This window comes from Aythya marila (assembly GCF_965140915.1).
Source record: "Aythya marila genome assembly, chromosome: 10".
NCBI lineage: Eukaryota > Metazoa > Chordata > Aves > Anseriformes > Anatidae > Aythya > Aythya marila.
Window position 1 is genome coordinate 18,414,922 of NC_139051.1, and position 25,464 is coordinate 18,440,385.

The 25,464-nt window shown below is 41.5% G+C and overlaps 1 protein-coding gene across 8 annotated transcripts in view; it reads right to left on the reverse strand.

Moving 5' to 3' along the window:
- IQSEC1 (IQ motif and Sec7 domain ArfGEF 1) overlaps positions 1-23,441 on the reverse strand; it is a 348,151-nt gene extending 324,710 nt beyond the window's left edge. For 2 of the 8 annotated variants that reach the window (XM_082768438.1, XM_082768437.1), the window contains exon 1: positions 23,036-23,433. In XM_082768438.1, the coding sequence (XP_082624564.1) occupies positions 23,036-23,301 (266 nt within the window). In that variant the 5' untranslated portion in view covers positions 23,302-23,433. Of the gene's footprint in view, positions 1-23,035 lie in introns of all 8 variants that reach the window. The other 6 variants (XM_082768440.1, XM_082768435.1, XM_082768431.1 and 3 more) reach the window with 5 other exon arrangements.
- Positions 23,442-25,464: the final 2,023 nt, after the last annotated feature.

Consider the following 25,464-nt stretch of genomic DNA (forward strand, 5'->3'; position numbering starts at 1 on the left):
ACCAGTAGTCCCACTGACTTCGTTAACTACTTCTGTATTGGAAGGTAACACATTTTTGAAGGATTAGCAAAGCTTAGTCCTGCTTGATGCTAAGCTTCTTCAACTGAATTTTGTAAGGGAGATACTGAGCACTATTAAGAATCAAACTGTTAAAGTAACCGCACCGAGGCATTAATTCTTAACAACCTGCACTTGAACTTATGGCCTGTTTTCATAAGTCTCAGCTTCTTTGAAGCCAAAAGCAGTTTTATTCAGATTTTACTCTGTTTTTGAATAAATTCAGATGAGCTGTAAGGTTATACCTTACATTTGGAGCATTTTGCTCCACATGAAACCAACCCTGGCATAGTAGAACAACCCTCACATACTAATTTCAGATTGTATTTAATTATTCAAACACCATCCCAATTTCAAAAATTAAGTAGATTCCTAAATGTGTTTCATGTGCAAGTGTTAATACTGGATTATTCTTAAACATCTATTGTAATATTCTAGCTCATACACTTCTACATAAAAAATAAATGCCTGCTAGGTTATTAACAAACAACTCTCTTCAGTTCTCCATCCGTGGTTCTTTCTCTAAGTGACAAACACGTAAATCATGACACTACTCCTGAAATTCCCCTCCAAGAAAAAACATGCACTGCTGATTTATATTATGAACACGTTACTGTAGAGCTCCAAGATATCCTTATTGTGCTCTTGAATCCTCAAATAACTATTTTTGTGCTAATAGTAGTCTGTTGATGTATGCAGAAAATTCAAATAATGCACTACCCCATACTATGCACTAATTATCTCTAACATCAATTAGAAATCTAATAAAGCCATTTGCAAGGGGTGATGGTAAGAAGCTTGCCAGAACTTTATGTCATTTAGCATTATTAAATTTGAAATCTATTATCATTCCATGTTGTACAAGCTAGACTACAGTTAAGCTGATTTACCAAGACAGGTTACACTGCATAGCCCTGAAACACATGATCTGGGAACAGGAAGCTTATCTTTAAAGAGACATGTAAAAGCATGAGTTGATAACCTACTGGAACACCCAGAAGATGCTGAAAGAATCATCAGTACAACATCAAAACTGTATTTCAAGTTTATTAGGTAAACTAACTAGAACCCATTCCAAATAAAACCAAGTCAACATCTCTACAAACTGCTATAAGCATTTATTCTACAATTAACTGTAAGGGTGTTTTAGATGTACCATTTTTTTTGGCAATTCTACAAGTCCAAAATTATGCTAATATATGCATCAAAACATCTACAAAATTCACCCACATAATGGATAATTAAAAGGGTAAGTAAAAAAAAAAAACAACCACCACCACCAGACTATTAACAAGGGCAGTACCCTGGTTCATGTAGGCAAAGTTTAAAATTCAGCCTTGTGAGCTTGCTGCTGCTAATAAATACTTAACTCTTCTCTACAGTGTATGTACTGATTTTCCTTTGTTTGTGTGCAAGCAAATGTAATATTACTTTGACTGCATTCAGTAAAAGTAACAAACAAGCAGAGATACTGCTCTATGTTCAGTCACCATCCCTGGAGGTATTTAGAAGACATTTAGATTTAGAGCTTAGCGATATGGTTTAGTGGAGGACTTATTAGTGTTAGGTCAGAGGTTGGACTCTGTGATCTTGGAGGTCTCTTCCAACCTAGATGATTCTGTGATTCTGTGAAACTGGAAGCTTGGAGAAGTGCTTTCCCCATAAAAAAAAAAAAAAAAAAAAAAAAAAAAAAAAATCGCAATAAACCCATGTTTATTGGGTTACAACCCATGTTACAATAAACGCAGTAAACATCAAGCAATGCGCTTGGGAGGCAGAGAGTTATACATAACTTATCCTCAGGAAATAAATAGAGCTCTGGAAGTTGTAAAGTATGGATTAACATACCAGACAATGGTCCTAGTACTCATATTACTTGTTTTCAACTATTGTCAGTATACTAACCCTCAGTACATGAGCAGATAAAACAGGAGGGAAAAAAAAAGGAAAAAAAATAGTTCAGAATTTTGAAAACCTTCTGATAACTACTGCCTAACTTCAGACTCAGCATTTAGTTATCAGAATAATGCAATCACATTTGAAAAGCCATTAAAGCTGACTGAATTGCAAATTATTCATTTATTTTATCTTTCAGCTGGAATTTCACTTTATACTTCCACCAAGACAAAGACCATACTACATGAACACATGAATTCTGGCTACTGTAAGGAATATCTATGTTGAGAAGCTACTCCATGTAGGACAGGCTTAAATTGTATCACTGACTTGTTTGGAAAACTGGAGTTCCAGGTACTGTACAGGCGAGCGGCCATAGTGACTCTGAAATAACAGCCCAGGCAAGGGAATAGCAGTAAGTGAGAAGCACTGCACATACTTGGAAATTTTGAGTCACTGTGTTTATGCTCACTTCTGCTGTGCCTGTTTTCCATTGCTGAATGAGTCCATCACAATGAAGATATAAAATCTCTGCAGACTTCTCCTTGATCTTCAAGGCTTACTGTCTCCTGTTATTCTATCACAATCTCTGGCCTGAACTTCATCCCCTTCTCTCCCCTGCTCAGTACTCACTCAACTATGCAATCTTTTGATTCACTTGGGAATGAAGTCTTAAATTCACTTACTTATCAAGCCTACACTTTCAATTCATAGTTACTACTAAACTGCTTTTTAATTTTAAGTATTACTAGACTCTTCAGTTAAACATTCGATTGGCCTAAGATTCCTACTAAGGGTAGAAGAGTAGCATTCACTGAAATGCTTGCCAGGAAAGAAAAAGCTTTTTTAGGCAAGCCTACTCCATCCCTCCTGAAATTCATCAAGTTTTTACAACATCTTCAGCTTTTACTGAGGTGGATGCAAAAAAGATCTGCAGCCCTCATAATCTATATGTCAGAAGCCTACTCCTTAAATAAATGTAGACAGACCATCTGATCTTTAGATCCTCTTCTTCAAACCTACTTTTCATGACTGTAAACAGAAACACAGTAGCAATTTCTGACTCAGTCTCAACTCTCTTAAAAAATATTCGCTGATATTTTTAAACCAGTCACAGACACCTTTTAATTGCATTTCGTATATTTGTGGTAAGGTCTCTAACTCCTTTTTCAGGATGAGGGAGGAGAGGAAAGAGGGGGAAGCCTTGCATTTTCTAGGCTGACTCTTCTGTAAGGATTTTCCTTCCTTTCTTACATAAAGAAAAAGTGCTTTGTTAATGTTAAAGATCCAACGCCAGATGGTTTCGGGGAAAAGCACTAGCATTATAACTAGGCTTTCTGTGCCTACTTCTATGAAACTTGAGTTTTGCAAGCACATGAATGGCACAACTCCATCTAAAGCTGTGTCAAGAGTCTACTAGCTATATTTACATGCGCTCATGGTTAAAGCTGTTATCAGTTGAGGCTTGGATCTCCAGCACACACACACACGCACTTGAAAATGGTTGTAAAGAGTATACAGCATAGCAAGCAGATGAACGTCTTGTTGGATGCCATTGCTAGCCACTCAGTAATCTCCCTCTATTGGCAGATGAATGAAAACACAATCTAGACTCAATTTTCATAAATATACTTCTATTTTGCCAGCAATACAGGTTACTGAGAAAATTAAGGTAAAACTGCTACACATAATAGCCCTTCTGGTCTTGTAACTCCTGTTTGATCCATTTACTTAATTACAACTATCAAACAGGAATTCATTTTGCTTTGGGAGTAGGACTTCAGTTTTGTAGTGTCTTTTGATGTTGTTGTTTTAATTATTAAGTCCAGGTAAGAGCTAACTTCTTACTATGCTCTTTTCTACTGCAATGCCATATTTTTTCTGCCCTTTTCTACTAGTTCTACAATTTCTTCTTTAGCACAGTGCAGTTGTGAACTTTAATTAAGTTCATCACATGCTTAAAGTGTTCTGTAGTAGCAGAACACTTCTGAAAGAGGACATAGTTTCCTGGTTATCCACAACAGCACGGAGCTGCAACTCAAAGTCAGCCCACTTATGTTTCTACCAGATTAGAAACAAGAAAACCCGATTACAAGAACACACAGTAGAACACTAGTGTATCTGAAATCATCATTAAAGCTAATTGTAGAAATGTGTTCAAGAAAGCACTGAAAAAGCTGCCTTCAACTCCTTCAACTCTGGCATACGTGTGTGTGTTTGGGTTTTCTGGTTTGGGACTGTTTATAATACACAATTTATGAAGAGCATCTGGCCAATATAGAAGGGGATATTTCAAGGGCTTTCTAAGGTGAAATGCATTTGGATCTTTCATCTCTACATAAGTGACATAACCACAGAAAAAAACAGGGTACAATGAGACTGCTTACTCTAATATACTGCAGACACTATATTAAAGGATTTTTCTTTTTACTAAAAAAATCTCAGCATAAAAATCTCACAATGCCTAATCTTTACTGCCTCCAGTTAAAGCTGTGCCATGTCACTCTTATTTGTAAAGCTCTAAAAATATATTTTGAAGGGGAGAAAATTACTGCTATTTCAAGTAGCAGTCAGGGAAGTCAGTCTCTCTCCACTCCCTATAGTTGCTATACTTAGCAACAGCTACGTGATCACTGCTGATCAAGTCAGGCTGCATTTCATAGTACATGAAGGCAGGATGGAAATGACGTCTCTTATTATTTTTTTTTTCCCATAGTGGAAAACATCAAGAATTAGAATAATGATGCAATAAAAAGACTAAAACTCATTTCTCCACATATCCTTAGCTACCCAACAGTTTCATTAAGTGAGCTTCTTTCCAAGCAAGCAGATAGGTTATATTAATGATACATGCACAGACTGATACGATGGGAAAAAATAATGCTCTCTGAAAACAGGGAGGAGGCAGGGGTGCTATAAGAGTGATGTCTCATATTTTTCTTCAGTACTATCTGCGCTATATTTAGTACTTCAGTTGTGCAACAGCCACAGAATATTTTGTTGGGTGGGGAAGGACAAAAAGAAATTGTTGGCTGTTTTGCCATGGTCTTTTTTGGCAAAGCAAAATAAAGCATATAGTGTGAAGTTCACTAGAGCCAGGGAGATTAAAAAAAATAAATAAATAAATAAAAAGAAAAGAAAAGCTAGCAGGTAAATAGAATGCTAATTTTCTAAAATACAGTTTATTGTCCCCAGTATTTTTATGGAGGGAACTCTCCACAGTAATTTTATAGAGGAAAATGGGCAATTTTTCTTGCTATCAAAGCAAGTTAGGGAACAGGGCTATGTTTTTCTTACTTCAGTGATGTATTAATTCAGTTCGAAGTCTCCTTTAGGAAGAATCACATTGTCAGAACTGCAGAAGATAACTCGACTGCTTTAGTGAAAGCTCTTTTCCCAGAGCTACTAAAGGATCAAATCCAAAAGCAACCACTGTACACAGAAATAACATAATTAATTGTTAATAATTCTGTGCTGTGTAGTTACCTTTTGATGTTCTTAATCCTGTTTTACCACCAGGAAGTCTTCAACACTGACTTTGATGCCTAACAGTGGATTACTGGTCACATCCAAATAAAAATATCTGCAACTCTCTGGGTAATACAACATCAAAGAACTAGATACTTGTGTTTGGATTTATTTTTAAACTTAACAACTGGTATCCATGTGAAGGAAGTAAGAAACAAGTCCATTTAAAAGTATCATGTGAGGCCAAGACAACAGATGGACCCCAAATATAAACTCCTAGGAGTTTAGGAAAGCTAAGGAAATGCAGAAAGTTAAATTTGAGAGGGGACAGCTGCAGTGCTTTTAGAAGAGCTAAACAGATTACACACAGTAGCAAGCTTCCTAGAAGCACTGCTTTCCAATGACAACACAGCATGAAAATAAAAGCTTTTCTCTTGAATGAGGAAACATGCTTCAGAAAAGCACTAGGGTTTAAAAGAAATAGCCATCAACCTCCAAATTAGATAAGGTTTGGCCAATAGAATGATAAAATGCAAAACAAGAATGAAATCAACCTCTGTCTAAATATAGCAGTCTTAGGATGGATCATAAAGTAAGCTGATAAATAATTGAGTCTCCCACCTGCACATTGTGGAACTAGTATTTTGAAGTGTTTTGTTTGTTTGTTTGTTTGCTTTTTAAGATGCTGAGGAATGTCAGAAAATACTTTCACTGTATACACAACACCAAGAATGTTCAATTTTTGTACAAGCAAATGCCTAACACCTCCTCTTGTCAAACTACAGATGCACACGTGGCATTGGATCAGCACCACAAAAGCCAGCTTGCTTGCCTACTTCATTCTATTCCCACAAGGATAATTGTAGGACTTGATTAGCACTCAAATGTTTATGAGAACTGGATCAAACACAATACTCTCCTCACTAACATACTACAGAACAGCCTCAGTAGGAAGCCTAGGAAAGAACAAGCAGGTAATACCAAAACTTGGCACATGCTAACCTGGAATGGGAAGATTTTTCTTATTTCTTACAGTCACCTAGACAATAAATTAGGACCAATTCCTCAAGCATAAGGTATCTTATTTTGTGTGCAAGGGTATTTGCATGCTTCCCAAGGATACATGGAATGCCAGGCAGAGACAAAGGTAGATGAGGTGATAAAACCTCTCTAGTAGAAGCTCTGACTATTTAGCTTCCCTTTGGAAGCACAAAGTATCATAAGAACAAAATACATGTATTTGAAGTGATGCTGGAGTTATTCCTCCTTAGTTTGCATGCTTAAGTCAACAAAAGCTATTTGTTTTAGTCAACTCAGTGAAACTGTTCAATGCTGCATTTACTTTGATACTCCTGTAGTGGGGTCAGAATTCGCAGCAAAAGCACATCTGAGTGATTCTTTTAATTCCAGTACTCCTGTATCCCCTTCTGTTTTGCCAATCTCAGGTCTGCTTCATGAAGTCTCCCTACCCACCTGCTGTACAGGAAGCCAGCTAACCAGGAACTCTGTCAGCCCATGCTGATAAAAGGTCATCCTGCTGCCGCATTTCCCAGTTTGAGAAAAGTAAACTATTTTTCAGATACACTTGGCCTGTTCTAGGAGGTAGTGCCTCTGATATTAAACGTGTCCTTGCAAGAACACTTAATGGTCAATTCACTCATCTGTGCTTGGATATTAACAACAGAATTTACCAACTTTGAATGATTTTCAACTCGAAGAACAATCATCACATAAGAGGTCTCAAACCACAAAGCTGCAGCTAATGTGCTCAGCCATTCTTCCTTCACTACATCTTCTCAAGTGTACTGGGGAGAGAGCAATAGTACATCTGTACATGATATTAAAGCAAGCAAATATGAAATTAGCCAAGAGAGAAGAGAACAAGTTATCTGTTTTGACAGCATCACAAGCTTCACAATGCTCAAGGCATTACACTTTATTTTGGCTATTATCACCACATCCCAGGCATTACTACATATTAAAACTATTTCAGAGAAGTCAGACTTCTAGCCAGAGATCAAAGTTTTTCCATCTCCCAGGAACCTACCTGTCAGAGCTACCTAGTATGTGGAGATCAAGCCATCCCACACTGTCATTACTCTTGGGAAACAGAAGCAGCGTGCTCAATTCAATAAAATTCATTGCTGACAACTAATTCAAATTCAACTAAAATCTGATAAATTGGTAGGAAGTCAGAGGAAGCATATTTGAATCCCTTCTGTTACCTTCCCTTTCTTAAAATAAAAAGAAAGCATTTAAACTGATAATAAAATATAAGGACACCAATACTTAAGATAGACTTCTTGAAAGAATCCCATTATTCAGAATAGGAGCAGATCTATAATAGTAAAGAGATCACTCCTAGCAATCATTTCTACCTGAGTGAGAATTTTACCCAGTTAACCATCCACCAATAGAAGCATCTATTTGGCTTAGCACAAGGAGTAAAGTAAAAATCCTGTGCTCAGTTGAGCAGGTGACATAGATTTGAGACATTGCATTGGCATTTCAGCTACCAAGGAGCATGATGACTTACAAATTGGCTATTTGTCTCTAAATGGTCTTTTCAGTTCCTTTCATAAAAGGGTTTTAAAAGGAAAGCCACTAGCTTTCACATTTTACACTCAGCCTGGCAACCAAATCTATCAAAACAGGAGTGAATTATTTCATAAAGCTTCCTGGATTCTAAATTAAATGGTAAATCCAACAGCCTAGAAGTATACTTCTGGGGCCTTCTTCATTCAAAAATTATTTAGTATTAAGCTACTTAAACTTCATAACCCTCCCTCAGAGGAAACAGAGGAGGAAAGAAGCACCCTATTAGATGTAGTTATTGTCCAATCTTCTGTGGATCCTAGACTCACCCCCAAAATTACAAAGCATATCAGACCAGTTTTACCTGAGATTCACTATTAAAACAGCAAGCTGTTAAACAGCCTCTTCTACACAATGTACTCATTTAGCCAGAATACAAAACTCATGCACTAACATAAATCATGAAGATGGACAAAATTACAAATCTGGATAAGCTATGAAATTGAACAGAAGTCCAGTGACCTTTGTGAATATCAGTTACCTTCATAAAGTTAATTAAATGTGTTGGTAAGGACATTTAAATGTCAAGGTTCACTGCATAGCTTATCACAAGCAAAGTATATTCTCAGTTAAATCACATTATCTAAGAGGGAATCTTCATCTAGTCTAAGAGGTTTAATTTCCTTCACTCACAGCAAGATGACTCACCAAACAGCTAAGAGTCATGCCATGCCAGACTTTAAAAAAAAAAAAAAAAAAAAAAAAAAAAAATGCATTTCTGAAGATTCCTCAAAAAAAATCTAGGGATCTAGGGACAGCCTGCTTTTAAAAGATGTTTGCATGGCACAAAAGTTGCTTAAAACAATGACAGCTTCAGAAGTAAAAAATATGACTCCCATATTATGTACTTGTCAGTCAGTAAACAGAACAGATTGGTACCTGATTTACAAGCACAATTTTCCTTGCTCTAAGTAAAATACTCAAACAAGTTTCTAATACTGCACATGCCTGCATACACGCAGCCCTTAGAGGTAAATGAGGTCAAAGAAGTAGTGCGTTTTTCATGAGCAACTAAATGTGAATATCAAGGATTTTGTCAGCAAATTCTGGTGATATCACATTACATAACAAGCTCTATGCTAGAAAGCAGTTTCCTTAAAAAAAGTAAGTAACCTAACTCTCCTGGTTCAGAGCTGTTCTTGCCAGATACGTTTGGACAAATGGAAAATTGCTGTAGTAAGCCTTAAGATGGTTGAGGAAATGCAGGTGGGAAAGGCACTTAACCAGTACATCAAACCTTCTGAGATAAAAACCTATTTTTAAATACCAATATCAGCAGCACTTGATCAGCAATAAGTACTGAGGCAGGCAAGTTTATACGGTCTTAAAGAAATTGCCACTATATTGAGAAAAATTATAATAATAATAATAAAAAAAAAAAAAGTGGAAGAGACAACATGAAATTTATTCTCCTTTCAAGTTTTAAGGATTATTGGTTTCCTTTAAGTTTTGAGGTCCAACTCAAGCACTGAAGGTACTTACCTGTCATTTAGCCTCTTACACAGTCTACTGCCCAGATCAGACTTCAACACAACAAATTCAGCTTAAGAAAAAAAATAATATATATATATATGGATTTCTCTCTGACTTCATGTATACAATCTATGCCTCAACTCTCACAAAACAATATTTCTGCCATAGATGCATGTATCTAACATAGATGCATGTGAAGGAGAAAAACGCAGAGTATTGTGGAACCTCAGTGCAGAGTACAACTTATAATTATGAATTGTTCCATGCTATTATGAGAATTCATGTATATTTCATGATAATACTAGACAGATGACTGAACTACTTGAACACTTGTGCACAGCCAAACCCCTCCTCCCTTCAAGTATATTTTTATGAAGAAATTTCAGCATAGATATCACATTTTAGATGTCAAAAGCTACCTGTGGTGCTTAATAGAGAATCCAGATTTAACTCCAACTGTTCATTTCATTAAGCAAAGTCCACAAAACCTAGCGGGTACCACATCAGCAATTGGGGGGAACACAGGAGCAAAACTTATTCTCCCCTGCTTACCATTCTTCAGGTATCTGAGTCTCTACGGTTGCCTGCATATAATCCTGTTTAAACAGTGAAGAAGCACACTGAGGTGTGCTCCATCTAATGGTAAAATGGAAAGGATTTTCACAGGAGCCTAGCACCGTCCACCAAGTTTTGTGTCACTAGGATTAAACCAAAGGTCATAAGTTATGACCTATGTTTAAAAATCTTGCATACCCAATATGAATAGCTTTTACCATCATTTTAGAGTTTTCTTTGAAATACAAAACAGAAGTAGCTATTGAATTACTGCTGCAGTCTCAGAAGAGGCTCAGATCATTGCCTTGAAAGTTTTCTTCTTCCCAAGCTCTTTGGGAAGATATTCACAGATAAATTCTTCTGCTCTGATTGTCATTCTGTAGTACTAACTCCCCTCATTTCTCCCATTGGTGCTTACAACTCCAAATACTTGATTAGCATAGCCACTAATCCCAAATACATGCCCACAAGGCAGTGTTATTATGCATCAGTGTTAATTTGGTACTGGCACTACTATTACAACCTTAGTCAAGAAAAAAAAAATTAGTTTTCTGCAAGATAAAGTCATGCTCTTAACACATGACAACCACAAGTACTTGGGAACTGGTGGACTCGATTAAAAGCTTGGATTACAATCGAGCCTGAAAGCTAAATATAGAGTTTACCTTATTCAAACAGAGCAGTTGTATTAGATCACAGTTCTACCCTCTGCAGATATATATTGCTATTTATAGGGGAAATAAACACAAGAAAAGACTACACTATATGAAGAGAGAAACTCCTCTCAGCTATTTACTTCACGAAGGTAAACACTCCAAAGATAAGGGTCATTTGACTTTTCTGTAAAGAGAACCTAGTACCTTGGATAACTTCATAGTGCCGTAGAAGTTATGTGCACCATTTAAGATGAGATTGGCTATTTTCATCTTTTTAAACATCAATGGTAATAAAAATGTTTGATTTCAGCAGTAAATTTTACCAACTACAATCAAGGTCCAATTACTCTTCAGGAATCGTAACCCAGAATCTTGCCAAAGTCTAGCAAAAAGCAAAGCAGAAAGAACAGATTGGAGTAGCTGTTCTTTGAAGGGTGTACACTTCCCCCAGCCTGAGAATAAAATTCATCAAATGTTTCTGCTGCGGGTCTATATGTAAAAGACTGAATACTTGAAAAAGCCACACTGCATCTGCTGTCCATAAGAAGAAGCCATTAATCACGGCTCCTAGTAGGGAGTAAATACAAAGATATGCCCACTTCTGTGAATTTTGACTTAAGTGACACCATGAGGACTTTTAATATAACCAGCCCTATCCACTCACAAACAAAGTACCACCACATAACTTAAAGACAAAAAAGGCCCATCTTAAGTGCAGTGCATACCACACACCTGGGGGTCCACTGTATTTGTGGATCCTGGCACTCATGCCACAAATTTTAAATGCTGATACATTGAGTTATTTTGGATGTAAACAATTCTTACATTTATTTTCCAAGGAAACACATAAGCTGCCTTGCTAAGGAAACAGTTGAAGGAACAAAAGACTAGCAAATAAGATGCCATCTGAGCCAGCTTCTATTTCAAAACCATTGGTAAAAGAAAGATGAACTGAATATAGCAAGGTAAGCAGCAAGAGCGATGAAGAATGATAGCTCAGCTCTCTGCAGTCCCTAAACCGCAGCCATCATGACCAGAATCACTAAGAAGTGCCTCTGAATTCAGCACAATTACAACATTCCAGCTGCATTGCAGGGTGGGATATTAATGCCTGTTTGCAGACTTCCCTGGACACACTTTGCATGGAAGATGTATGTGACCTGGAGCACTTTAACACCTAGGATGTAGGCCTTGTACTTCCAGGTACATGCATAGGGCACAAACGGAACATACCCAGTTCAGCTCTCACCACCCCTATCAGAGACTGCATCCCCAGAAGAGATGTAATAGTCACCTCTGCAACAGGCTTGAGTGCATATGAAATTCCCAGGAGCCCTTAAGATTCCAAAGCTATGCACGTCTATCCTACCAAACTATTAATAGAATACTGCCATACATTACAATTCATAAGAGATGATTTTACTTGGTTTTGGCCAGAAAACCCTCATTCTTGTCAAGTATCTAAAATCAGAGACAGCCAAGCTAAGAGATCAAAATTGCAGTGATGTGACTTGCTTGAACCTAAACTGGAAGACAATCATCTAGGATCTCACACGCATCCTTAACATTGTGCTGTATTTCCAGTATCATTCATAGCACACAGAGGACAAAACCAGAACATTTTATATTCCCAAAACATGAGCAGAGAATCATTGTGCCTAGAGGAATATAATGAAAACATAACAGTGCTGCAGTGGCCCTTTAAAAGAGAGGGAACAGATTAATAAAGCAAACAGAAGTCATACACACCATCTCACTATTTCTTATCTGTATACAACTCCAACTATATATTGAAGTCTAGCAGTCAAAGAGCATATAATCTACAGCTGCAACCTTCCACACGCCTGTATTGCTCTTAAGCAGGTCACAGCTGGCAGTGGGCAAGGATTCCCCTTCAGCTTCTGTGGCTGCTGGAGACCATTGTGACAAAAAATAAAATAAAAATAAAAAATAAAATAAAATAGTAGACATCCAGGTGGATACTTTCTTTTTACACCTTCATAAAGAAGTTACCATTCTAGTATGCCTTGACGTATCATTTCAATAATAATTGAGTCACCACTCTCCGAATTTAAACAGGGTCAGAACTTCAGAAAGTTTCTCCTTCAGTTTCATTAACAGTTCCTAGGCATGAGCAACCATAATCGCTGAGTAACTTCAGCATCTTCACTGTAGCAGAAGCCAAGTTCTTGAACTTCATGTTTTATAAAGGGATACTTTCAATATTCACTGAAATTTCATGAAATTCTCTTTGCTCAGAGTTTTCGCAACAATTTCAATAGTAAGTTGACTGAGGCAAGAAGATGAAGAAGTCTTGTGTACTATGCAGGAGACCCAACCTGGATTACTCCTCCTGCTTTCCCAGCCATTGAAGCCCCTGAGGAAAGGCAGGATGCTGAGCCCATCAGATCATCAGCTGATTGAACAGTACACACTGCTCAGTTCTCAGATTCAACTTTTAGCTAATTGACCAACTGCAACATTAAGTGTCATCTATAATTAACTTCATGAAACAACTTTCACACATACTGGAACCTACAACAACCCCTGTGGCACTCCATAACACACACAACTGTACACAGAGCACTTGTGATTGTACCCACTAGGCTCCTCTTTTGGAGAAACACTAGAGTTGTACAGGAGAAAGTGCTCCATCACTCTTTAGATCTATCTGTTGGCAACTCAACAATGGAAAAACACAGAAGAAAACTAAACAATAAAACTAAAGGTATGTTTTATAGGATTCAAACAGCTTGAAAATGAGAGGTGGGAGAAATTAAGAGGGTGATGCAAATAGTTCAGCATCACTCTCAGTAAACAGAAAATATATTAAAAACAGCTTAGTTTGCCAGGATTCAAACTTCTTTGAATACACAGCTTGGTGCATACTGGTTCAACACTAGCAGCCAGTAAAGTGGGATTGGGATTCATTTATGATGGCAGCATTACTTTAGAAGTAGTTAATGCTTGGTAGAAGTGCTGTAAAGCTCCATCCACCCAACAAAAATAGTACAGCAGAGGCTTTGCTAACATCAGTTAGCACACAGCCTCTAAACAGAGCTGACAAGATCAAAACATGAAATTTCAGAGACTCCAAATACGATCATGAAATTGTTTCAAATGCTATTGCATGTACATAAATACAGAGTTCAGGAAGTAGGTCAATCACACCTTTATCAGTACTCATTTCAACATGCATAGACCTTAAGCTACTCAAGTTTACACATACATTTTACGTATGACCAATAAAACGAATGCAAGAAGAGACAAAGTCATATAAATTGTCGCAGATCCAAATGATCAGTAGAGAAAAGTGTTATTCAAGTGAACATAAAACTGGTAAACGTGGCTAGAGAAAAAACATTAAGATAACAAGTTCTTCTCTTCCTTGAGAACATACTAATGCAACTATGTACACAAGGTGGTAGTTCACATCCTGTAAAAAAGGGAAGGAAGAATTAGCTTGAAGTTCATAAATAGGTCTTCCAGGCCAGTACCCTCCACAACTCGGAGCCTGTCCCTTCTAGCATGATTATCAAGTACATTTGGCAGTACAACTTACTTGTCAGTTAAAATCTTCTGGCAGAAATCAGTTTGCAGAGATGGGCATGACCAGTTCCCACAGCCTGTGAAAAGTGCTTACTGGTTGTAAGCTCAGCTTGTTAATAAAACTTGCAGTCTGTTCACCACATAGCTGCATGTTTCAATGCCCAAAAAGAGAAATTAAAAGCTCCTAACCATGACTGGTCCACACAACTTGCAGTTATTTTCAGCTAACAGAAATCCAGCAAAGCTGGAGAAACCCAGACAAACCTTAACTCCAAGGTATATCTTTAATTTTTGGAAAAGGACAGGAGTATGGTTTCCTACCTTCCTTTTTCTGGTGCTTTAGTCCAATTATTCAGAATAAACTGCTCTTTACACCTAGGAAATCTGAATTACTGTAGTGCAGTTAAAGATGTATTGCATGGTTCTATGTATGCCTTTGTCTCTATTTATGTTTGTCAGGGAAGCCTGGCTAGAAATCTTATTGGCATACAAAGAATGTATATTAGGTGTCAATTAATAGCTATAGAGAACTACAGAGTAGTAGTGTTTTTCTTATCTAGTACAGCAGTGAAACTTAGTATACATGGAAATGACTATTTTCTGTATATATAATAACAATATTAACACAATCTTTGAAAAGTTTGCCTCTGCACTTTAAGACTGCAGAAGAAAAACAACTTACGAGAAATCTTCAGTCACATTTGTAATAGTCTTTCTAATGCTTTGAAGTGATGAAAAAGGAATACAGACACTGCCATTCAAAAGCAAATTCTATATTACATATATAGACACACTCACATATATATACACACACACGCACGCACACTGCAAAACCAGTAAACACTGAACTATTATGAAGAACCCAGCAGAGGGAGCACAAGTCACTAAGACACTGAAATGCTGCGTATTTTAGGATCAGGAAGGGTGCTAGCCCATCCAGAATTATATAGTTTGGTAAACAAAGAAATACATTTATAGAACTTGCTGTTTGAAGAACCTAAGAATCGGGTTTTAAGATACTGTTGTGAGAGTTGTTCTATTTTACAGCATTAAAACTTGCTGAAATATTGTGGCCACTTTGCAGCAATATTTTTTCCTTATAGTAGCCATACAAATAACAATTAAGACCAAGCAAGTTTCTACATAGCCATTAAGGAACTCATGATTAAAGAAGTGTGTGATATTTCATGCATTTTTTTTTAACCTAAATCTGAGTAATTGACTAAGAAATGATTGAAAACTAACATTGACATATACATTTGTAAAATAGCAATCATTACCCATGCTTAGCTTTGCAAACAACAGTTTCCCAGATGGGAACAAAGAAAAAGCTCTTATTCTTAATTCTGTTGTTAATCACAATACCTTGGTAATGACCATAAAAAGGTAACAAATTTTTATCCAGATTTCTAGCTAGTGTAAACTAACGTTGCTTCCACTATCTGTAATACAGTAAGCCACAACAGCTGAGAAGTTCAGCATTTCAAAGAAATACTGGAAGCTGGGGAGTAAGGGTGCGGGAGGGTAGTGAGCAGCCCAGATCACCTAAAATCCAGCCAGAATGCACATCATATATTATTCCTTCAAATCATGCTGCTCTATTTTATCAAAGCCTGCTCAGACTGTACTATTTTTCTTTGCAGAATTATTGAATTAGATATTCGGACAATTAGGCAAGGATACAGGCAGAATCAAATTATGACAACCTCATTCACAGTCTCACCAAGCTAAGATGAAAGACAGGAGCCTTGGCAAAAATAGCCTAAAAGTATCTGCAGACTGCAAAACACACACACACGCAAAACGTTAGAATTAACATAGTAGGGAAGGTATGAGGAGAAATGACAGGATCAAATTAGAATAATGCAAGTGTGGGCTGCACATCAGGAAGTACTTCTGGTCTGCAAAATCCACTTACCTAAGAAGCTTCCCACGCACCCCCTCAGTGCACAGCATCAGATGACCTCCTTACCACATGCATGGGGAAGGCAGGAGCCCTCAGACAGAAGCGGTCTCTAAAAAACACTTATGAGTACAGGCTGCCTACTGCATAAGTAACTCTTCCCATACTAGGGATTGGAATCCCAAATGAGCCACAAACTCAGGAGAAGTTCAGTGCATCGCAATGTTTTGAAGCTCTGCATGGTTGTACTATTCAGGTGCCCACAAAATTAAATAGAATTGGAAGTGAAGAGGAAGCAACTGGTCTGACATCCTTTAAAGATGCCCTGGGGGAATGCAAGTACTTCTGTAACTGCTCTGTGCACTGACTGGGTGTTTAGAGGCCATAGCCTGACACGCAGCATTGAATCCTGCACAGCAGTTCCAGCTTAGTGTCACTGGCCAGCACATAAGAGCCACCCAATTTCATTTTTAGACCCAGTAGAACTAAGTTTTTGAGATGCTATTTGCAAGAAGCATTTAATAATTTACTAGTTTAACTTTAATAATTTACTTCCCCTATCAGTACGCTGTGAGAAAACACCTTGAAATACCTTGTTCTTTCCTCATAGTTTCCACAATCTCTTTAAAAAAGCTTCCATAGTCTGCCATTTAAAAAAGCTCTTCCTAGAGATTCTGCTTTGTGTGTGATGTATTTTGCTTCAGGTTTTCAAAAAAGCTGCAATTTACTATTTTTTTTTTCCAGAATATAGCTTCACTAAGGATTTATGAAGAATTGTCTTCCTAAGCAAATGACCAGGCCAACAAGGCTGCAAATCAGATCCAGAAAAATGTACATCTATGCCTCATATTCTCCCAAACATATATTATTTTGAGTGGAAAAGGACAAAGTTTAGCATCTCTCACTCAGCAGGAAGCTAAGTTCTTCAAAAACATTGTGCTTGGCACATTTGTGAAGAGCAGCTCTGAACCTGCTCACCCATCTCTCATGTTCCCATGTAGTTGTTCAGTGCCATCCCTAATATAGTTTGATAATGGTAAAATGCACTTTGCTGCCAAGTGGGAATTACTTCACTGGAGATCACACTAATTTCTAGGATTGACACAAAAGCAATTGCCTGCCTTTTAGGACAATTGCACACTGTTCCAAACTGACTAACTTTTCCGGAGAATTTAAGGACCTAGTTGCTTGAGTTGAAGTGCTTTTATTTCACATAGGTCATCACATTGAACTCACAGCTATTTTTTGGTAATAACAAGAAGACTACAACTGGGGTCTTTTATCTTGTACCTCACATGAGAACTGGAGAGTAATCAGTATGCTGCTGGTGAGCTATCTCCACAAAGAGCATCATATATAGGCTTGGCATTGTTTTCATTTGAGAAGGTAGAAGCGGATCTTCATCCACTTCTACATTTATCTCACAGTAGTGATAGCAGCCCTCGTCTGCTCACTAAAGACACAGGATCCATGAACATTGCCAATTAATTTCCACAAGCAGATCTTCGAAAATGCATTTCAGTTTCCTTGACATTGAATTCCCAAGGAAGATCATCAAAGCACTAACTGGCATGGAATACTGCTTTGTTCTTAAAGGTCCAAACACAAGAATACTGCAGTTAGGAAGGTTAAAAGTTGTGTTCTGGGTCAGCAGAAAAGACAGTTACATTAGAGAAGGACTTCACATTCACTGAGTACTTCTAACTCTTTAGGTCTGGTCTGCTTTAAGTGGGACAGTGTACTTGAGTCCAAGTTTTCAAACCAAATTTTGACTAATTTTCCTATAGAGCAGGTTACCTTCTGCTGCATTTGTTTCCCTTTGTCAAATCAGTATGCATTTTTGCTGTTTTCTTCACATACCATATTTCCTCTCCCTCCTCTGATTTTCAGGAACTTTCTTGATACCGGCATACCATTTTGTCATCACTGTGCTTTGCCCTCCTCTCCTCCTCCCCCTTTTTATTTTAAACTTGTTTCATTAGTCATATGGTATGCATAAGTCGTGAAATTAATTTGTCTTTCTGAATTATCATTTTGCTTAACATTTAGCAGATGCTAAGTAAGAGGGTATGCCAATATTTCAACAGACACCCAAAATAATTTAGTTGAGTTTAGTTAGCAAGTTCATGTCTTATTACACGTCTCCACAGTATTGATTTCCTACTGTCTGCCAGAACAACAAATGCCTGTTTTAAGAGATGCTCACTCATCTGCTGATGTACAAATTACACTAATGTTGAAACACATGCTTTGAGAGCAAAAGCACTCCCTCGCTCCCCTCAGTGTCAAACCCTTATTCTCATAGCTCGGTAGTCACACTGTTCCAGTTACGTAGCAAAAATAAAATGAACAGAATCAGTTTTAGTTATTTGGAGGTGCAAATTTACATTCTGTCCAATCCCAGATTTACATCATCCTTATCTGTGATAGGACGGAAAGAATATGTAGTATGTAGTCACAGTAAAGTGTTTGCTTTGGATACAAACTGTGATCTCCACTTAAAGATATTCTTGGTGAGCAAAATAAGCTAAATAAGTAGAGGTGCAATTTTTAGTAATTGCACTTCTACTGTAGGCTTCTTCCAGCAAGACTATCAGTCACAAATCACACTTTCCTTCTCGGCTGATTGAGAAAGAGGACCTAATGAAAGCACCTCATCTACATCCTTTCTGACATAAAGGTGGAGAAAGTGAAATCTTGCCCAAACATGAGCATGCTTTAATAGATGCTAGATACCTCTACTTTAATCAAAGCAAGCCAAAATAAGCTTCTGTCCAAGAGCAGCACAAGCAATGAAATGTGATTTACATCACATGAACAGTCTGTCTCAGTAGAGAACATCTCTGTAGGCAAAAAAAAAAGTCAGGCTGGTCTCTGCCCTGCTGCAATCTTTGGCTTCCCACTGAGCCTGTGTGCAGGGGCATCACTCAGTGCCAACAGCAGCATGCAGAGTCCCAAGCTCATTTTGTGTAAGCCATAAAGCAGCCTTCACATGGGACTAGCACCACAAAGACAATTCCCACTTACTAGATTGCACTAAGTACACCTCAGCTCAGACATAGCATCTTCTAAACAATGAGGATTTCTTATAGCTCTGCATTGTGACTATTTGTCCCCAGAGAACAAAGCCAGCCTCATTTAAAAATAAATCAGTCAGGCCAGGCACAGAACTTAGACCGAGTTGCAAATAACAGCTCTACAAGATTGTTCCACCGTAACAGGCAATTCTTTCTGTACCTCCCACCCAAACTCTCACCAGGAGCTGTGTGAATCAAATAAATAAATAAATAAAGGAATGTAATTTGGTTACAAATACTACTCCCTACACTGGAAACATGCCAGCGTTGAGTTTTCAGAGCTGGAAAAAATAAAATAAAAAAAATCAACTTCTGCATATTTGAGAAGATGCAATAAGTTTGTTTCCACACATTTACACTAAAAGGTGCATTACCAAAGTGTACATATTGAACATGTCTTCCTTACACTGAGGATCTGAGTTTTGGAAGTTCTTGGTGTTTTATCAAACGTTAAATGAAATGGATTAACCAAAAGTTAGGCTTATTCAACTTAATTAGCTAAATACCTATTGTTATCCTTAACTTCTTAACATGCTGATTCACTACATTTAAGAAAGCCTTGCAATCAACTAGTTATCTTCAATTACATTTGCAAATTTTAAGGGTGATTCACACACAGCAAATTAGTACAAAATCAAGTGAAAGAGCACTCAAACTTTTTTTGTTTTGTTTTGTTATTCTGTCCTCCTTGCAAGACAAGGAGCACATCTGCACCTGTTCACCCATCCCTGTGCACTTGCCTCCCTCAAATAGCAACCTACACAAAAGAAATATCCGTTTTACTCTGGTCCTTTTCTGGAGGAACACAACAGTATTTTTACCTTTTTTTTTTATTTTTTTCTAACAGAACTCTAATGTGGTGCTCATCAACAGTTCCCTCACTCCATCAGATCAAGCTAAAGAGTTTCTAAAAATATGCAGCATCTCCAAGTTCTTTAAACAGTCTTTAACTTTATATTCTTCCCTTTGAGAGAACTGAAAAGTCCCAGGACTTGTCTAACATTTCTACACTTCCTTTTTTAACCACCACTTGGTAATACCAAAGAAGCTCTCTTGACACTACAGTGTCAGCGATCCACACCTGCTTTACGCAGGTTGAACTCCTCTGGCAACTTGAGTCTAAGCTGTTCAGAAAATCTGCTCAAATCTCAAGGCACATATTCCATAGATGACTTCCTAGAAGTACTGATTTTGTGAAGTATTTGGCTAAGAAAATCCCAGTTTCCTTTAAAAAGGATCCCCATCATTCTGGTTTTGAAATACCAAAGGATAAGAGCGAGCACTGAGCACTGCTGGTACCTGGGCACAGAGCGGTGCTGCTGCCTCGGGAAGGAGGAAGGCAGGGGGGTGTGCGCACAATGGGCAGAAGGAAGCAAGGACATGGCACCTCGATTCCCACCTCTCTCCTAACATCACGGATATTCAGAGCACGTATTATTCACATTTGCTATTGCACTGTTATGGAAGTTTAGCAAAGCACCAAAAAGATGACAGCTGCACGTGACATTTAATTCTGGAGGAACTGAGATTTTTCCTCTCTAATTAGGAAGCTACAGCCAGCCAGAACCTGCAGGTTACATTCTAAGAAAGCAAAGATAACAGCAGGACTGGGCTTTAAAAACAAGGCTTTAAAACAAGGGTGTTTTCTATTTTCCAAGTTGAAGACTTCCTCCATCTCCTTCACCCAGGCAGAGATTAAACCAGTCCTGTGGCTGGCTTGCTGCACCTGCTCCCGGCAGCTGGAGCCCCAGCAGCTGCTGCCACAGCCCCCACCCCACACAGCTGGGGAACCCCAAGTGTGCTTCACCTACACAGTGATGCAGGCTGTCCTGGCGAAGGGACCAGGCATGCTCCACACAAAATAAAGAGGGGAAGTCACAATTTGGGTGGGGGGCAGTATTCATCTCATGAAGGTGGCCCTGGAAATCTGGCTCTCTACAGACAGTCACAGAGGCTGAAAGCCCAGCCAGGACCAGACTCATGGAGGGCTGTCTCCCAGCTTCCACACTAAGCCCTGCAGGCTATGCCTCAAAGCGATACAACTCTGCCATAAATATCCCAGATTAATTCTGATCCTAGCATCAAATCCACTTAAGAGACTTAAAAGCCTCCAAGTCCTCAGAGCTGTCTGCCCAAAAAGGGCTCTGCAAATGAGTCTTGGGCTGGTGGAGAAGAGAAATGTTATCAAACAAGGCAAGCCATTTGTACAATTTTTAGTAATGTCGTTTGCAAGAGACAAATGGGACAAGATAGCTGAGTTGGCATCTTGTACTAGAACAGACACAAGAAATCCTCGGGTACTAGACATGAGCACACGGGGTAGGATTTGTCTAAATACTTTTTGTATTCCTGTAAATTTCTGTTCCATGCTTTCTGGAAATAGCACTTTCTGCTTATTACAAGAGGAGTGGTTGTTAAATGACAGCATATGCTCTCCAGGGTGTTTAGGGAGCTATTAGCCTAGCTCTCCTGGAGACATTTAAAAAAAAAAAAAAAAAAAAAAGCCTAAATGGCTAACTCCAGCATCGCGAAAACCCCCTAAATGCTAACGCTGACAGCCGGAGGGGAGGCAGAGCTACTTCCCTTCCCACTCCGCCACACCGGGCAGCAGGGACGCGTTTGGGAACAGGAGCACGCCAAAGGGGCAGGGAACGACCCACGACCATACAGCCCCCCCCCCCTTCACCTCGCACATCCCAGGCAAACCCTGGGGCTCGGGGCTCCGCAGGCAGCGACGCTTCCTCCCCCGCCACCCCGAGCGGGGGCACGGAGGCAGCAACGCGGCCGAGGCCAGGAGGCCGCTCCCCGGCCTCCCTCGGCTGCAGCCTACCCGCGGGGCCCCACGAAGCCACCCGTGGCCGAGCCCCGGCACAGGGGTCCCCGGGGCGCAGCAGACCCCGAGCCGGGCGGCTCTGCCCCCCAGCGCCCCGCCCGGCCCCGGCAGGGGGCGCAGCCGGTGCCGGGGAGCGGGGGCGGCCCGGGGGGGCCGGCGGCAGGAGGAGAGCCCGATCCGTGCCGGGAGCGCGGCTCCGAGCGGGGCGAGCGGCTGACAAGCAGCCCCTTGTGTTGTACCGGGGCGGCGGAGTGGGCTCGTAATAAGATGCATGCTTTTCCCACTCCGTCCAAGTAAAACTAAGTCCCAAATACTTCGCCGCGAGTAGCCGGAGGCCGGGGAAGCGCCGCGGGTTCGCTCCCATCGCTATTCTCCCATCGCTGGTACTTAAGCGCGGCGCGCAATTAATTCAGCGGCTCTCTGCGCGCTGTAAAGCGGAGCCCGGTTAATTCCAGGGGCCAGAGGCCGGCAGCAGCCGTGCCCCGAAAGGGGCGAGCTCCGGGCGGGCTGCGCCGTGCCGAGCTGACCCCGCCGGGTCGCAGCTCCGGGGGCTCCCCCCGGGCAGGGCGGCCGCCCGAGGTGCACGATCGGGGGGAAGCGAGCCCTAGAGGAAGGGCAGAGCTCGTCCCGCTGCTGCTCTGCCCGGGGGGCGGCGTGCCCCGGGGCTGCGGGGAGAAGCCTGCCCGGGGTGCCCCCGGCGCTGCCAGCGCTCAGCCCCCGAGCATCCCCGCTAGAGCCCCAGGGAAGCGCCGGCATCCCGAGGGGCTGGGGGCGTTAGAGGCTGAGGCCGCCCCCTCCGCCGCTCGGCGAGGACCCCCTCCTTCCCGGCGAGCCGCCCGCTGCGGGGAGTTGCGCTGCTTGCTTGTACGCGGGGCGGCTTTAGGAACCCGAAGGCAGGAGGCGAAAGAGGAGGAAAGCCCCGCTACTGAGAGACCCTCCTCGAAAAGGGCAAAGAAACGCGGGCAGCGCTTACTTTTCGTGCTTTGCGTTTTCCTGGATGGCGCTCAGCACCCCCGGGTACGCGGGGGGGACGCCCTGCTGGAGCCTGCATGTGGCCAGGTGCCGGTGATGCTCATCCTGGAGACAGGCGTTTTCGTGGTACAACTTGGCCACTTGCTGCTCCAGCTCGTCTATCCTCCGCTTCTGCTTCTCCAGCAGCTCCTGCTGCGTTTCAATAATCTTGTTCAGCTCCTTCAGGTACTCCGCCGCCTTGCTGGGGTTCTCCGCCGGGCTCTCCATGGCCTCCCCGCACCTCTCACCCTCCGGGAAGCAGGTGGGGGGCGCAGGTGCCAGCCAGCCCGCTCCGCTGGGAACTTAAGCGAGAGGGGAAGAAATAAATAACCCGCCGGAAACCGGCCCCCCTGCCGGCTCTCCTCTTCCCCTCCTAGAGCAGCCGCTGCCCGGGCGAGCGGAGGAGCGGTGCGCGGCGGCTGCCGGCCCCCGCCGCCATTGCTGATGCTCGGCTTCCCGCAGCCGAGCGAGGGCAGGGCCGGCGGGGACTGCGGGCGCCGAGCCGGGGGGAGCCGCCGGTGCCGCTCGGAGCCCCGCCGGTGCTGGCGCACGGGCGCTGTCCCGCCCTGCCGGAGCCGCAGCCGGCTCAGCCCCTCGCCAGGCAGCGCCCGCGCCCCCGCCGGGCTCGCAGCCGGGCATGGGAGCCCGCAGCACGCCGCTCTCCTGCCTCGGCAGCCGGGGCCGCGCTTTAAGTAGCCGGGGCTGCTGCCTCCTCCGGGGGGCCGGTGAGGAGGGGGCTCCGCGGAGCGGCGCATCCCCCCGGCACCCCGCCGCCGGGGCGCGCCCCCGGAGAGATGCGGGGGGCAGCCCCCGGGCCGGGGCAGGCCTCGGCACCCCCCCGTCCTTCTGCCCGGCTCTGCGGGGGCGGCCCCGGCCCCCCCGGGCTCGCCGGAGAGTGCCCGGAGAAGCGCGGTGTGCGGGGAGGGTGGGGAAGCCGGGCTCCGAGACCTGCTGTAGGAGCGAGGATTTTTCCCTGGCACGTCTGGGGAGCGATTGTTTATTGTTGAAATAGCATCGGGGTGTTGGCTGCCTGGAGATGGGAGCTCTCCAGCAGCATGCCCGGAGTCAGACTCGTGCTAACTGCTGTGTAGCAGAGACCTCTGCCTTGCCAGCAGCAGCCCTGACATTTAAAACCTCCGCTGGTGAGACTCTGCTTCCCGCTACGGCTGCATCGGGCCATGAAAAGTTGCTGAGATTTGGCTCCTCTATGATCCCAGTGTGAATACATGTTGGGAATGCTCATGGAAATGGGGAATAGGAAGGGGAAATGGAGATACTGCAGGAAGAAGATAGGAAGGTGGAGAAATGTTTTTCTCCTCCCTTCCTCTCCTCATCTCTTTAATATTTTTCTTTTTTTCCTCTCCACCTTTAAACTTTGCAAGTTGCAATTAGTAACATTTTCTTACAGTAGTTCCTGCTGCTGTCACAAATGTACTGGCCCTTTCTGGTGGAGTCAGCTCTTAGCATTTGCCAGGATGCATTGCTTTGGAGTGTGGCTGATGCAGCAGGCTGAAGAAGTGGGGGACTAACAGCATCCCTACCAGGGAGGCTGGAGGCTCTGGGCTCCCCCCAGCTGTCCTTGGACTGAGGGGCTGAAAGTTTTGGAATGGATTTCCAAAACAGAGGGCGTATGTCACAGGTTCCCACCTATGGCTTGCTTATGAATATGGAGAAAAAGGGGCATGAAGGGAGGATAAACCTAGAGGGGAAGATTCACCTGGCAAGTTTCATATTCATTCTGATTTTAAGATAGAAATTAGTTATCCCCAAACTGTTGCTTTTGCTTTGGACATATGTGCAACAAAGGGCTGTTGTCACTATCAAAGTAACTGAAGCATGAAGGACTAATTCCCAGTCCTCCTGGGGATCACAAATTTGCAGAGAAATCTTTATCTGCTCTTTCGAGAAGACAAGCTTCTTTTCCATCAACCTGATCAGAATTTTTCATTAGAATTATTGAATATATATATATATATATTATAAATACTCTGAGTTCAAAATATAACTGCTGAAGAACAGTTCACTCTTTGTGGCATGAAATGGTTATCCCAAAATGGCACTGAGGCAACCCGCACAACATTATTTGAGAAAGCCAGAATGCTTGTCAGGCGGTAAATCAATAAAGAGACCAAGAGAACTTGCTTATATACAAAATAAAATGTGAAAACACTCAAAACTTATTAATGTACAGTAAAAAACATATTAATCATTTCACAGAAAGGACAGCTGAAGTGGAGCAGCAGCAGCAGTTACAACTGGTACCTCTTTGAAAGACTTCTTAGGTATTGAAGATCTCGTTCATGGGACCCATGCAACATTGCTGAAGAGGCATGAGCCTTTTTAAATTATTACTCTCCTCCTTTCTTTTACAGAATAAAAGTGAATGCCTCT